The sequence below is a fragment of the Mus caroli genome, chromosome 7, assembly GCF_900094665.2.
Source record: "Mus caroli chromosome 7, CAROLI_EIJ_v1.1, whole genome shotgun sequence".
Taxonomy (NCBI): domain Eukaryota; kingdom Metazoa; phylum Chordata; class Mammalia; order Rodentia; family Muridae; genus Mus; species Mus caroli.
This window is the reverse complement of record NC_034576.1, coordinates 53,187,803-53,204,651: the sequence shown is the minus strand read 5'-3', so window position 1 is coordinate 53,204,651 and position 16,849 is coordinate 53,187,803. Positions and strand designations below refer to the sequence as shown.

General features: G+C 43.1%; 1 protein-coding gene across 1 annotated transcript in view; it reads right to left on the bottom strand.

Annotated features, from left to right (window-relative positions):
* Nell1 (neural EGFL like 1) overlaps positions 1-16,849 on the bottom strand; it is an 807,173-nt gene that overhangs the window by 670,037 nt on the left and 120,287 nt on the right. The window contains exon 4 of the mRNA XM_021166735.2: positions 4,847-5,017. Coding sequence (XP_021022394.1) covers positions 4,847-5,017 — 171 coding nt within the window. The remainder of the gene's footprint in view (positions 1-4,846; positions 5,018-16,849) is intronic.

The window sequence follows — 16,849 nt, the reverse complement described above, 5'->3', positions numbered from 1 at the left end:
GAACCCAGATGTTCCTCAACAGAGGAATGGATACAGAAAATGTGATACATTTACACAATGGAGTACTACTCAGCTATTAAAAACAATGAATTTATGAAATCCATAGGCAAATGGATGGATCTGGAGTATATCATCCTGAGTAAGGTAACCCAGCCACAAAAGAACACACATGATATGTACTCACTGATAAGTGGATATTATCCCAGAAGCCCAAAAGTTCAGAATACCTAAGGTACAATTCATAAACTACATGAAACTCAAGAAGAAGGAAGACCATAGTGTGGATACTTCTCTCCATCTTAGAAGGGGGGAACAAAACACCCCATGGAAGGAGTTACAGAGACAAAGTGTGTAGTAGAGACTGAAGAAATGACTATCTAGAGACTGACTCACCTGGGGATCCATCCCATTTACAATCACCAAACCCAGACACTGTTGTGGATGCCAACAAGTGCTTGCTGACAGGAGCATGATATAGCTCTCTCCTGAGAGGCTCTGCCAGTGCCTGACAAATACAGAGGTGGATGCTCACAGCCATCCATTAGACTGAGGATAGGATCCCTAATAGAGGAGCTAGAGAAAGGACCTAAGGAGCTGAAGGGGTTTGCAGCCCCATAAGAGGAACAACAATATGAACTAGTCAGTATCCCCAGAGCTCCCAGGGACTAAACCACCAACCAAAGAACACACATGGTGGGATTCATGGCTCCAGCTGCATATGCAGCAGAGGATGGCCTCGTCAGACATCAATGGGAGGAGAGGCCCTTTGTATTATGAAGGCTGTATGCCCCAGTGTGGGGGAATGCCAGGGCCAGGAAGCAGGAGTAGGTGGGTTGATGAGCAGGGGGAGGGAGGAGGATATTTTTCAGAGGGGAAACCAGGAAAGGGTTTATGAAGGTACAATTCATAAACTACATGAAACTCAAGAAGAAGGAAGACCATAGTGTGGATACTTCTCTCCATCTTAGAAGGGGGGAACAAAACACCCATGGAAGGAGTTACAGAGACAAAGTGTGTAGTAGAGACTGAAGAAATGACCATCTAGAGACTGACTCACCTGGGGATCCATCCCATTTACAATCACCAAACCCAGACACTGTTGTGGGGCTGCAACATTTGAAATGTAAACAAAGAAAGTATGCAATAAAAAATTGATGTGGAAGGGCTCAGCCCACTGTGGACTGCCATCTTTAAACAGGGGACCTATGCTGCATAAGAAAGGTGGCTGAGTAGGGGTCTGAGAGCAACAAGCAGTCCCTCCATAGTCTCCACTTGGGCTCTGCCTCTAGATTCATGACTTGAGCTCCTGCCCTGGCTTCCCTTGATGATGGCCTGTTGTATGAAAATGTAAAGCCAATAAACCCTTTCCTCCTGAAGCTCCTTCTGGTCATGGTGTTTATCACAGCAGCAAACTGTAACATCCTCTAAGATCTTACTTGTCAACCATAATCAAAAGAGTGAAAAATATCAATGGAAAAAAAGAAAAAACGAGGCCACACCCAAAGCTACAGGACAGCATTCATGTCCTCTTTTCACTCTTCTGATAGAAGATGGGAATGGTCTGATGGCAAGGACAAAGACGCCATAGGTGTGTGATATAACTAACACCAACAAAGGCAGATGTGGGCTGAGTCCTGAAGGTCTAAGAGATTTTCTCAGAACATCTTCTATTTCCATACATGAGCATGTGCAGCCATATGGTGCTTCAAGACAGTATAAACTGACAAACGAGTGGCGACAGAGTGTCATCCCTCTGCAGACATCACCAAGTAAGCTTACACAAAGGTTACATCATTTCCTGGGGACCCACCAAAGGAGACCACCATGTTGTCTGCTATTTGCCCTTGGCTAAAATATTATTTGTGCAGTGCACACTTAGAATTACTAACTATATGTGAGTATGATTAGTCCCAGTACAAGAAGATGAAACTGAGAGGCCCAGAAAGTAAGCTGCTTAAACTGATGCAACCAGCAAGTGACCGAGGAAAAGGAGGTGAATATCAAACAGGAACCAAAGAATTGAGGGTGAGACACTAACTTATCAAACATACTCTATTCTCTTTCTCTTCTCCAAAGTGAACAATGTCAGAAGATGGTAATGTATTAAGAATAAACATGTAGAGAAACATATGGCAAGAATAAGGCAAGAATCTTGGAAATTTCTTGAAAATTGCCAATGGAGTCAAAAAGCATGTAGTCCCTCCACAGTCCCATGTAGGAAGCACCTGATTGGTCAGCAGATCATGGAGAAATGAGGCTTCCTAATCTGATACTTTAGTCCTATGGAACTGAAGGATATAATGAGCTCTTAAAGGTAGACATGAACAGGGCAGCTAAGGGTTGGTTTCATTCAGGCTGTGCAGCTCAGGACTGACTGGTAAAGAACTTATGGTTCTTGCCAGACATTGACAGTAGATCCACTGGAAGCATCAATAACTCAAATGTCTGGAAAGCATCTTAAATAAGTCATCTATAAACAGATCAAGTCTCATTCATATATGGCAGGCCTGTGTGGATCCTGACACACTTTCCTGTCCTCCAGTCTTTAACTGCAGTGTAGCAGTGAATTGGTAAGTACACTGCAGCATCGTCTCATCAGACTGACACTCTGCTGCAGAGTGTCCTTGGAGCACTGTCTCTATGGGCGTGAGAAGAGAGGCAAGCTACCCCCACCATGTTTGTCCTGTACTCTGGCCCCAGAGAACACGCCTCATGGCTGGACTGTCATTTTAATTTTGACAGCATCATTGTTGAGGCTAATAGTGCATGGGCACAGCTTAGAGTTCAAAATAAAACTCTATTGTTAGCCTCAGGTCACTAATCTGAAAAAATTTGCAGTGGGTTGGAAAATCAAAGCATTGGCCACCATTATCCAACTGTCCTTCCACAAATGATGCCGTAGAGACCAATGGTCCCTTCCTCTCCTCAGCTCTCAGTGAGTCTGCCTGCAGAGACAGACATGTGGGACATTGCTTCTTCCTCAGCAGCACAGCCAACAACCTCCTATGAGTTTCCACCTATTCAGGGAACACTAGCACCCACTGTTAAGTTAATGGGCCCCTCTTCTACAGAGCATGGAGTCCTCTGTCATGAAAGACTCAGAATACCTCTTTAAGAAGTCTCTGTTTTCTGTATCCATTCCTCTGTTGAGGGGCATCAGGGTTCTTTCCAGCTTCTGGCTATTATAAATAAGGCTGCTATGAACGTAGTGGAGCATGTGTCCTTGCTATCTGTTGAAGCATTTTTGTGGTATATGCCCAGGAGTGGTAATAGCTGGGCCCTCAGGTAGTACTGTGTCCAATTTTCTGAGGAGCCTCCAGACTGATTCCCAGAGCGGTTGTACCAGCTTGAAGTCCCACCAGCAATGGAGGAGTGTTCCTCTTTCTCCACATCCTCACCAGCATCTGTTGTCACCTGAGTTTTTAATCTTAGCCATTCTGACTGGTGTGAGGTTGAATCTCAGGTTTGATTTGCATTTCCCTGATGACTAAGGAATGGACTACTACTCAGCTATTAAAAATAATGAAATTCTTAGGCAAATGGATAGAACTATAAAATATCATCCTGAATGAGGTAACCCAATTGCAAAAGAACACACACGGCATGTACTCATTGATAAGTGGATATTAGCCCAAAAGCTCAGAATACCCAAGATACAATTCACAGACCACATGAAGCTCAAGAATAAGAAAGACAAAATGTGGGTGCTTCAGTTATTCTTAGAAGGGGGAACAAAATATTCATGGGAGCAAATATGGAGACCAAAAGTGGAACAGAGACTGAAGAAAAGGCCATCCAGAGACTGTCCCATCTGGGGATCCATCCCCAAAATACAAACCCAGTCATTAAACCCAGACACTATTGCAGATGCCAAAAAGTGCTAGTTGACTGGAGCCTGATATAGCTGTCTACTGAGAGGCTCTGCCAGAGCCTGATAAATACAGAGGCAGATGCTCGAAGCCAACCATTGGACTGAGCATGGGGTCCCCAATGGAAGAGTTAGAGAAAGGACTGAAGGAGCTGAAGGGGTTTGCAACATCATAGGAAGAACAACAATATCAACCAACTGGACACCCCCCCCCCAGAGCTCCCGGGGACTGAACCACCAACCAAAGAGTACACATGGAGTGACCCATGGCTCCAGCCACATATGTAGCAGAGGATGGCCTTGTCTGGCATTAATAAGAGGAGAGGCACTTGGGTTCAATGCCCCAGTGTAGAGGAAGGACAGGGCAGGGACTGGGTGGGTGGGTGGATGGGTGGGTGGGTGGGAGAACACCCTCATAGAAACAAGGGGAGGGGAGAAGGGATGGGGAGTTTTTGGAGGGGAAACTGAGAAAAGGGATAACATTTGAAATAAAAATAAAGAAAATACACACTTTAAAAAAAAGGAAGTCATTTAAGTTAAGCAAAGCTACGCTTAATGGAATAAAATAGACTCACCTACCTCAGCAGCAAAGCTTCTCAGACTCATCCTAACATGAATAACTGGCTTATTCACTTCCAAGTGGAACGAACTCAACAATCTATCACAGTTAACTGTGGTCACAGCTCCATGGAACTTCAGCCAGTGCTGAGAGCTCACTGAGGGGCAGTTAATAGTCCCTGATCTGTAATCAACCTTTGTTACATTTGTTCCTAATCACAGGATACAGTTTTATCTTAATGAACTGTTTTCTTATCGCATTACAGTTGGTCATTTCAGCATGCCTAATGGCCCATTCAGTAGGTTAAATGACAATTAAGGTCCCTGGTTTTGGTGCAGGGGGGGATTAACATTTTCCCCCTTCCCCATACAGAGTGAGATTTGAAGGGCAGAGTCACTGAAGGTCAAAGCCAAACATACCTATTGCAGTCGACATGGAGTAGGAGGTGAGAGGCACTCACGGACAGCGCAACCTTGTGCCACTGTCCATCGGCCATGCGGTAGGGAAGGGCCTCAGTCCTGGGCTTGCCGCCATGGATGTAATGATAGCGTATCTCTTCTCTTGGGCCACTGCTCTCCAGTTCAAAATAGCTGCATGTAAAGGAACAAAGACTTTAGTCTTGGGCATCATGGTGTTCATTAGCCCCACATCCTCATTACTAGGTTTCTTAGAAACTAAAATTACCTAAACACAGTACGCAAAGCCATGACCTGAACTCAAGTGTGTGGTATAGAGCCCACCCCACCTATGGTCTGAAAGCCCTTCTAAAAACACCTTGAGCTTCTGACATGGAGATCAATTTGATCCACAATGAGGGAAAACCCACTAGCTAATTAGCTTGGAGTTGTGCTTCCTAAATACTTAAAAGTACAGTTCAGTGCCCTCTCTCTATTGACTGGAGGGCTTTATTGATATTTATTTTTAGAACTGCCATTTAAACTTTTTCCAGAATTAATGAGAAATGGGTTGGGCATCTGGGATTAAAGTCAATACAAGAATAAAGAGATAAGTCTGTTTCTGTTCTTCCCACCGAGGGTGGGGCGGATACTTTCACCAGATAGGTGACCCATCAGACGATGAGGCAGGGAGTGATTAAAGCCATTCACGCCTGAGTCAACATTTACAATTATCACAGTGTAAAGTACATAACTGGAGTTCTTTCTGCCAAGGTTGTCCTCATGTTTTTCAGCCATATTGTGGTCCAAAGTGCTAGGGCTGGGACTTCCATGGGTTCCTGGGAATTTGTCTCCTATAACTTCCAGAAGTTATCATCACTGTCATTGACATGTGCCTGACCTCACTGCCAACTGTGCATTTGCATGTTACGTGCATGTTGTAATTTGCCTCCCATCATAGCCTAAAGTACTTGCACTGCCATTCCCTCTTAAAGGCTGAAGAACTGAGGCTATGACTGATAGTATAAAGTGCTTGCCTGCCATGTGTGAAGCCCTGGGTTCATTCCCCAGCACTGCACAAGCCAGATGTTGCTGTACACAACATGTAATTCTATCACTAGAGGATCAGAAAGTCTCCTGGTCATTCTTGAAAATATATAGTGAGTTTGAGGCTAGCCTGGGATACATGAGATCTATCAGGAAAGAAGAGATTGAAAAGAAGAGGAGAGGAGAGGGAAGAAGAGGGGAGGGGAGGAGAGAAGATAAGAAGAGAAAGAAAAGGAAGGGAGAGAAAGGGAGGGGAGGAAAGAGGAGGAGAAGGAAGCAGTAAAGAAAAAAGTGTGTGGAGAAAAACTGAGACTTAAGGATTATAAACATACCCTTGTGCCTTTTAAAGGCAGGTCATTGGCATTTCTTAGCCACCTGAAAATGCTCTTAAGTAGTACTGGGCATAAACTCAGCTATCACTCACCCCCCAGAAATGCATACAGCTCTAGAGACATCATCTAGACAGGGTGGCACTGTGATCCTTATAGCTGGAAGGAGCTACAGTTTTCCTATAATCCACTGAGCTGAGATAACCCAAGATTGACTATATTAAATCTGAAATGCAAATTTCATCACTGATGAGGACTAGATGGAGCTATGATGAAAACCAGACTCTTTGGCCATGACCCAAACCATGTCAGAGAACAAATGAGCACTTCCTGCTCATCTCACGAAGATCATTCCCACAGGAAGCACAGACTGAAGACCACCTCGCAACCACCTTGTCTCCAGCAGCACAAGGGATCATCCCCAAGAGATTATTCCTACCACAGAAACCAAATTCTATGCCCAAGGTCATGCTAATTAGGTATAATTAGTAGAGTATATATTTTCAAAAAGAAGATATTCCTTAATATTTGTTGTTTTTTAATTTCTTCAAAGCTTCAAACATGTTCTAGAAGAATAAAACTGAAGAACCTAATTCAAGACACTATAGGTAATCCGTCATTCATCCGCTCATTAACTCAATGTGTCTTTAGTGAGCACAGAGGGAGGAGATAAACATGATCTGAAGTATAGATCCCTCCATCAAGATGCTCTGAGACTAGTAAAGAGTGCGCTGAAACATGTTCCTTGACATCATAAACTAGAATATGGCCTGGAAGTGGCCAAGGAGGAGGCAAGGGAAGCTGTCATGTTACAAGCAAACACTTCGTACTGGGAATCTGCCAAGTACATTTTTATTAAGACTTTGCAGTGAGATCTCATCTGGTCAGACACAGAGCATGCCTAATCCCCAGGAGGACAGAGCTCTGGCTTAGAAAAGCACCTCACCAAGGTCCGTACATCATGTGAAATCTCTCAATTATTTTGACCAACAAGAGACTCCTGGGAAAAGGGACCTGACCTTGAAAGGACTTCAGTCAATGACAATTGGAAATGTTCATCAAGATGGCTGATAGGATCATTAAGATGGGGGTTAGTGCATTTAACCAGATTCAATCACTGTTCCTGGGGTTACAGCCTCATTGAGCAAGTGCTAAATGTGTTATAAATAGATCGTTTAAAGATCTCTTTACAAAGCACCAGAGTAAGTGATTGCCTTGTGGTAATCACAAATATGTAGCTATGAGAAAAGAACCCTGCTCTGGCGTCTCATAGTGACCACTTGTACCTTTAGAGTCTTTTCTCACAGCACCAGACATTCTTCACTCACAGGCAATGCACTTCAAACTACTTGAATACAATCCAAGATGGCGTGTACTTGCAGAGTTATGTTAGGTAACTGCTGATGTGTCCCAGGGATGACAGAACCACTGGACAGCTAAGGGGCACCTGGGTCAAACCTAGGTGAAAGTTTAGACTGAAGGAAACACAGCAGTATGTCCAGGCAGTAACTCTCCACTGACAGGGACATGTGGCATAGTCCTGACAGCAACCTGTCAGAGGCAGTCACCGATCTAAAGGCTGTGACATGAGAAATGCATGCCATAATCTGTACTAGAGTGCTCCCAAAGGGCTCATGTGTTGAAGGACTTGTTCTTGGAGCTAACACAGGGCTATGGCCAAGTCAATGTATCAGTCTGTTGATGGATTTATAATGTGTGCCTCTCTCTCTCTCTCTCTCTCTCTCTCTCTCTCTCTCTCTCTCTCTCTCTCTCTCCCCGCTCTGTGTGTCTATCTGCCTCCATACCTCTCTTTGTCTGTGTGTATTTCTGCATTTCTTTCTATGTTTTTCTCACTGGCTTTTTCTCTGTATCTTTATCTCTATGTGTCTATCTCTCTCCCTCTTTGTATATCTCTTTCTCTCCAATAACTCTAAGTCTGTCCATATCTCTCTGCTTCTCTCATTCTTCCCCCTTTCCATGCCACCATAAGCAGCCAGACCCCATCATCACCTGATTCTGCTGCCCAAATATGGGCCACAGCAAAGGAGTCAGCTAACGTGGATTGAAACTTCTCAAATTCGGAGCCCAAACAAACCCTTTTTGTATTATTTGGCCACAGTGATGAGCCAGTGGACTAGTACATGTCCCAGTGGTATCCGATCACAGCCCTCCCTATCCCAAGGCCTACTGAGTCAGACTTTACATTTCAGTAGGACTCCCAGATAATTTCTGAGCACCTGGAAGGTTAAGATTCTGGGCAGTGGAGAGCACTGGGTATACTTCCTGACCAGCTGCTTGCCACAAGGGGGCTCACCACAAAGGTGGTGGAAGTCAGGAGTTCCACTGTGGGTGGGGACTAGCAGCCATTTGCTGCTGTGGGAGCAGAAGGGTGGTGGAAGCTAGCATGAGGAGCGTCTCACGAACAGTCCAGACCTGTGAGCCCTTACTCATGCAGAAGAGCTTCCTGAGAGGCTGGGAAGGACAAGAGCTCTGTAGTGACAACATCTCACCAAGGAGATGCACTTCCCTAGCCTTGGACCTCAATCTGTGGTGCTGTTCTCTGAATGGCCTTTTCACCTTATAGATATTTGCAAACAGTGATGATATACCCTCCTACAGTTGTTTTATTTTTCTTCTTCAGGACAAGTATTCTCTGTACATTTCTGTCTCCTACCTAGACTATTCCCCTTTCTAGAAAATGATTCTTCTTAATTCTTCTTTCTAGACACACCATCAGGTTGGTCCTGATGCTTCAGGCATGGACAAATGAATCCACTTGGCACATCACCAATATAGAAACAGGAATAAGGTTCCCAGTGCAGATGTCTTCAAATGCACAGGGTGGTGACATTCTCCTCGTCTTGCTCTGGGCTATATGTGGCCATGATTGTGTTCTGTTTACACTGACTTTCTCATCAACTAACAGCCTGAACCCCTTCACCCAAAACTCTGTATGCAAATTCTTCCCAGTCTGTATTTCTGTAGATGAATTTTAAAATAGATATTTTGCTTAAATGCTAGGCTTCATCTGCATAATTCCCCAAGGCCCACCCTACAGTATTAGACACAACCAGTTCTCCGTGAAAGGAAGTTTAATTTCATAGAACCATATGAATTTCATGCTGTTTGAAAATAAAATTCAAGAAGAATAATTCTAAATAGTACATAGATTGATCAAGGTCACACAAGACATTTTTATTGAAATATTTATAATTTTCTCCAAACTATACCCCATTTTGAGATTTTTTTTAATCAATCATTTGTAATGGTTTAACTTCATTATCATCTTGACTATATTTAGAACCACCATAAAATGCACCTCTTAGAGTGTCTGACAGTGTATCTAAAGACATATACTCAAGAAGGTGGGGACATTCCACTCTGAATATAAGTAGCATCACTTCATGGCCTGGGGTTCTGGTCTCTTGTCTGTCTGCTTCCTGACTGCAGGTTCAATACATCCAGCTGCTTCAACAGCCTAGAGACAATGTGTAGCCACACCTTCCCTGTCATGAAGGGCTATACCCTCCACCTGTAAGCCTGTCTGTCTTCCTTAAGTTGTCTCTGACAGGCATTTTGCCACAGCAGCAACAACAAAAGTAATTAAAGCTTGGCTTACTGGTGCATGCTTTTAATTCCTGCAGTTAAGAGGCAGAGGCAGGAGGATCTCAGTGAGTTTGAGGCCAACCTAGTCTACACACACAATTAAACCCTCTCTCAAGTTAAGAAAAAGAAAAAAGAAACTAGCTCAATATCAAAGACTTCAAAGGCAGGCATGTTCAAATGTTAAAGAGACCTCTGCAGGCAGGACATATAGCGAGAAAGCAAGGGGGACTTGTTTTAAGTGGCCAGTGTGTATTTTCTTATGAGGAATGATAAGTATCTCAGGAAGATGTCTTTTCTGGTGTTCTCCTCTATATGAGGTATGTACGTTGCCTGGTGAAAAATCCACCAAAAAGAGCTTTGGTGCTGTGCTCAGTGCATGCTCACACTCCAACAGCAGACTCTGTGGTTGGACAAATAACTGTATCCTGGGGATCAGAATAGGAGGTCGAGGCAAGATGACCTTAAAAACAAGGCTGCACCCCAGCCATATTTAACTCCAGCAAGATACTCAAGGCTAGCAGAATACTAGGGGCCTATAGCCACTAATCAACTTCCTGTATGAGGCTACCTCATATGTAGACAAATTCCCCTGAGGGACGCATTCCTAAATCCTACAAAAAGCCCAAGGTATATAAAAAAGAAAATAGTTTCTCAGAATTGCCCCTGCAATTCCACTGTAAAACCCTCAATAAAAGCTAACTCTAGCCAACAGTGTGTGCCTAGCCCACGCTACTTGCTGAAGGTTTGTCGGAGGACTCAGAAGCACTGGTAGATGGAGTGAGTCTGAAAATGACCATATGGATGAGAGATACCATTCATTACAGAAACTAATGCTGAGCTGAGACCTAAACACAATAAATGCACTCAGACATACTAGACAGACTTAGAAGTTTCGAGAGTAAAGCGAAACAGAAGAGTATGAATTTGAAGAGAAAGGCAGAAAACTGTGAGAAGCCAAGACACAGAGCTGGTACTACTACTCTGAGACAAGAAAGGAGGCAGAAGACACAGTCCCCTCTTATCCACAGAACAGGTGACAGGGAAGTTACACTTCCCAACGGTGACCACAATATCCCTCTATCACATGCCCATCTCATAAAGTGATCTTGACACCTCTCTATGAAAAGGACTCCCATAGGATCTGGGGGACTTTGTATTGCTTGGTGACAAATTCAAGAGGTAAGTTTTGATCCCGTGTACCAGAATGCTTGTGCTTGAAGGCCCCAGTCACCTGCTAAGAAACCTAAGAACCCTGAGGGCACCGTGCTTGGAGGAAGCCCAAGCCACACCAAGGAGGCATCAGCCAGATGCTCTTCTTGGCACAGAAACTGGGACATCAGCCAATAGCTGATATAAAGCAGCAGGGAAGCTCCTCTGGATGGCTTCCCCCACCACCTAATCCCCACAGCTGGAGCCACAAATGTCATGAAGCACCAAGAAGCCTTCTCCTTTGGGCTATGTCCAAATCCTTAACCCAGAGAACCCAGAAGCATTAAAAGTTTGGGAACCATTTTTCAGACATTAACAGAAATTGGAACACTCTAAGTGCAAGTATATGTATTTTTGACCTTTAAGTTTTGAAATTATAATTTAGGTATGTCTTTTCGAAATGCCTGGGATCTCTGGCCAGATAATCAACTCTCAAAGTGACAATTCTCTGCACAGATTTATAGCTGTGCAGGTTCTTCTAACTTATAAAAGTAAGATGGACAGTCTGTTTTCAGTGTCGAGATAAACCACTAATTGTTGTGGGTTAGTTATTAAATCCATTTATTGTAGTATTTTAGTAGAGTATGCTCTTCTCTGTAAAAGAGCATGTCATTAGCAACAATGACAGCCTTAGAAAAAGAAAATTTCTGTCATGAGCGACACCATGGAAAGAAATAGTGAACATCATACAAGTGAAATACAGAAAATACAGAAAGACGGGCACTGCTTGATCACACATAGCAGAAAGTAAAAGGGTGTTTGTGGAGGCTGTGCATTGACTGAAATGGGGAGATGAGGGGAAACAAGAATACTTTTTAGTTTTATTGCACCTCAAGATGATTTACTAATGATAAATAGCATGTGCGTCAAAGTTGTTTTAAATGTTGTTCAACTGTTTTCACCTAAAACACATTAGGTTTTTGAGGCAATGAGTACAGTACCAGTTAGTCCGTAAACTCAACTAACCATTCTGTACTATATTCACAAAACAGAACATCACCTTGTACCCCCCATAATTTAAACAATGATAGGTTATCAGTTAAAATAATAAATTATTGAAAAGTATAGTATTAATATATCACTGTATTGGGTATTTTTAATACATGCTTGTCAGAAGATATGAAATAAGTATATAATGAATTCTTGGCTATTTCTCTTCTATCACTTTTTTCAAGACCCAGCAGCTTGGTTTCGAGCTTCATGTTTGCTAGAATGAGGGGCCATCTTGGTAGCCTCTTCAAAGATGAGATGTGTTCCCTGGATTCAGTCCCAAATGCCTTCCCAGTCTTCAAGATATTGTCTGAGTTCAAGGAAAGGATGTGTCCTCCTTGATAAACTTCTAGTGTGTCCACTTCCTTCAAGTACAGCAATGTGCTGTAGAAGGGGATTCAACATCAGAAAACAGTCCAGCAGCAGGGCAGCCTCAGAGCTGAGTCCTTCCCCCACTGGGTCCACGTGCTTCCCTCTACACATTCACTCCACAGTCTGCTTTGGACAAAATAACACCAGTCTGTAAGTCACCTTACAAGGCATCCAACAGTGCTTAAGACTTCTTATCTCTTTCTATGACCATGGAAACAAGCAGCTTCCCAGAGGTACAACTAGGCATGTACACACCCCTTACTATAGAAGGAGAGTTTGTGTGCTTTTCCCTTCTTGTTTAGCTATGACCTGGTGATTTTATTTGGTTTGTAAAGTTACATATTAGTTTTGTACTCAGTGTACTTAGCAAACAGCTAGCAGAAGATTAACAGTGACAATGACATAGCATCTGTTACAGAGAACAAAGCATTCGCTGCCATATGAAACGCAAAGTGAGCTCTTTATATCGATTCGAAATGGTTTTTATAACCAGACTTTACAATCCATGTGGAATTAAACTGGCTGTCCCTACTAAAGAGAAGGCTGACTTGTGCCTTCTCCAACATGAAGACCCAGAGAAGACTGAACGTTAGGAAGGTAATACAAAACAAACTTTTGCATAAAGAAATCTAAAACGAAAGCAACCAACGAGATCATCTACGTGATTGTGGAAGGAGACTTAGTATTCTTTCTAACGGTCAAAGTTTGCCAAGAAAACCAATTTTAAAGTGTTTATGAAGTGACCAAATCTGGAGCACAGAGCTTACAGTCTCATTGTTTCATTTTACATTAAGCTGAGGTATAGCTCTGAACCTCCTGAACTCAAGATCGAAATGTATGTAATTTAAGACATGAGCATAAAAAAAAAATTGAGATCGCTGTTTGCATTACTGAAACTGTCATAAAACCCATCTTCTTTATGTCACTTACTGAAGACTTGATGAGAAGGTAAGCCAGTGAGATGGCCTAACAGGCCCAAAGCCCTCACTGAGCAACCCTGACAATGTGTTCACCCTCAGAACCTACTGTGGAGGTGAGAATCAACCCACCCTTGCAAGCTGTCCTCTGACCTTCATGCATGCACTGTGACACATGTGTGCCTTAATACACACACATGCACCATACATACAAACATATCATATATACACACATAATACACACACAAGCATCATATACACATACATGCACAAACATATGCCTACATCTCCTACACACGCATGATGATGGTTAGGAAATCTGTAAGGTTTTTAAACAAGGATATTATTATCCTCAGATAAAACCTTTTGGTTATTTTCATGGTTTAGAAAAATGAAATTTGCAGGTAGATTGATGTAACAAATATGGCATACATTCACTTATATGTGGAGGTTAACTTTTAAGTCATTGATAAGCAAGCTACAATCCACATAACCACAGAGGTTAGGTAGAGAGGAAGGGTCTGGGAGGAGAGATCTTCCTAGGAATAGAATAGTTAAGGTTAGATGCATTTGAGGAAGTGATCTTGGAATGGGAGGAACAAACAGAGGTTGGGGGAAGCGAGCAAGGGAGGGACAGATAAAAGTAAGATAAGCACGACGTAGATGTGAGTCTGTGTGCAGCACACCAGCTCCCTTTATTATTGACATCTTACATAATCAATGAACCAATAGAAATACACTATTACTACATTTCATACTGTCTTCATATTCCCTTATTTTTTTTAATTTATTTCTATTCATTCTTTAAGAATTTTATTCAGCAGCTGACTGAGACAGATACAGATACTTGCACCCAACCACTGGACTGAAGTCAGGGACTCCATTGGTTGAATTTAGGGGAAGGATTGAAAAAGCTGACAAGGAGGGTAACCCCATAGGAAGACCAGCAGTCTCAACTAACCCAGTCTCCAGGGATCTTCAAGAGACTGAGCCACCAACCAGGCAGCATACACAAGCTGGTCTGAGGCCCCCAGAACATATATAGCAGAGGACTGCCTGATCTGACCCCAGTGGGAGAAGACAAGCCTAATCCTCAAGAGAATTGAGGGAAGCTCCAGGGAAGGGGAAGGCCTGGTGGGAGGAGCACCCTCCCAGAGGCAAGAAATGAGTAATGGGATGAGGAACTGTGGGATGAGGGACTGTGAGGGGCAACCGCTGCACTGTAAATAAATAAAGTAATTTAATAAAAATAAAGAATTTTATTTAGTGTTATTTTGATCATGTTTACACCCGCCCAACTCCTCAAAGATCCTCACCCAGTTCTCTAACCACACAACTTTGTGCCCTCTCTTTCAGTTTTTAAAATTATCAAGTACTTTTTTTTTTTTTTTTTTTTTTTTGCTGCTCAAATACTCTTGGATGTGAGGCCATCTTCTGGAGTGTCAGCCTACCAGGGGTCACACTATTGAAAATGACTCTGCCTCTCCCAGCAGCTGTCAATTGCCAAAGAGTTCTCAGCTAGAGGTGGGACTGAATGCCCACCTCCTGTCTCCATGTCTGGCTTGAGTTTACACAGGTCTTATGCCTGCTGTCACAACTGATGTGAGTTGATATGTGTGGCAGCTGCTGTGTCTGGAAGACATTGTTTCTTTGAGGTCACCCTCCATCCACAGCTGTCATAATCTCTCCTCATCCCCTTCCATGGGATTTCCTTGGTTTGTTTGCTTGTTTGTTTGTTGTTTGTTTTTGCCTTGTATTCCTGTTCTGACCTAGAATTTTTTTTTTAATATTTTTATTAGGTATTTTCCTCAATTACATTTCCAATGCTATCCCAAAAGTCCCCCATACCCTCCCTCCACTCCCTTACCCACCCACTCCCACTTTTTGGCCCTGGCGTTCCCCTGTACTGGGGCATATAAAGTTTGCATGTGCAATGGGCCTCTTTTTCCAGTGATGGCCGATTAGGCCATCTTTTGGTACATATGCAGCTATAGTCAAGAGCTCCAGGGTACTGATTAGTTCATAATGTTGTTGCACCTATAGGGTTGCAGATCCCTTTAGCTCCTTGGATACTTTCTCTAGCTCCTCCATTGGGGGCCCTGTGATCCATCCAATAACTGACTGTGAGCATCTCGAAGACCAAAGTGTGGACACTTTGCCCCTTCTTAGAATTGGGAACAAAACACCCATGGAAGGAGTTACAGAGACAAAGTTTGGAGCAGAGACAAAAGGACCATCTAGAGACTGTCATATCCAGGGATCCATCCCATAATCATCCTCCAAACGATGACACTATTGCATTCAGTAGCAAGAGTTTGCTGAAAGGACCCTGATATAGCTGTCTTTTGTGAGACTAGGCCGCGGCCTAGCAAACACATAAGTGGATGCTGACCTAGAATTTTATCCAACATACCACATAGATTTAATCAGCCTGTCTCCTCAGACTCCAGGCTGTCTTCTTTTTTATCACCCTGACAGGTTTGAGTAGTATTCAGGTGGTTTTCTTCAATGTAGATTTCTGTGATGTCTGTCATAATTACTTATGAGTGTGAAGTGAGAGAAGAAAGACAAGAGAGGTCAGGTACCATCCTCACCCAAGCTTATGAGGAGCAAATGTCATGTCACCATCCACAACCCAGCTTATTAGGAACACATGCCGTGCCGCAGCATCCCTACTGATGCTGATCCTGGGATCAACCTACAGGCTCGAGTAGTTCTTGCTGACCTTCTTCACCATGAAGTTCATCCTCCTGCTTCCATCCTGTGCTCCAGGGAAGAAAGTTACCATCTGCAGCTCATCCCGGAGCAGAGGGGAGCTCTGTCCCAATTGCCTTGAGGGCTGGTTGTTTACATTAATTATTTATAATTCTGCATGAGACACTTGTATTCTACTTCTCTTATTTATTTATTCAAATGTATTTAAAGCACCATGGACTTAGTTGTTGTCATTTTGTGGATTACATTGTAAATTTTCATACTTTTGATGTCTCAACTGATCCATCTGCAGCCACTGTGTGTTTCCACTTCTTTCTTTTGAAACATTCCCATTATTATGGATTTTTACTATTTCTTTAAATGTTCTGGCATTTCCTTACTTCCTATTAGTGAATAAAGCTGAAGGCTAATTGTACACATTTCTGGGACTCAGTATTAAAACTTACTGAAGGGGTAGGAAATGCTTTGGTGCATAAGAATACTTGTGCTAGAGACATGAGATCCTGAGTTTGAATCCCCAGAACCCATGTAAAAAGCTAGGCATGCTATGTGAGATGTGGAAATCTAAGCCAGGAAGGTTTGGAGAGCTCTCTGGACAGCCAGGGTAGCAGAAAATAGTGACTTGTGAGCGTGGAGAGATGGTTCAGTGGTTAAGTGTGCTTACTACTCTTGCAGAGGAGCTGGGTTCAATTCCCAGCACTTAAACTGTGGCTTACAACAATCTGTACCTCCAGTTCCAGAACATCTGGTGCCCTCTTCTGGCCTCTGGAGACACCATATAAACGCATGGTGCGCAATCACACGGGACCTGAGACTACTTTGGTTGGGGAGGCAGAAATCCG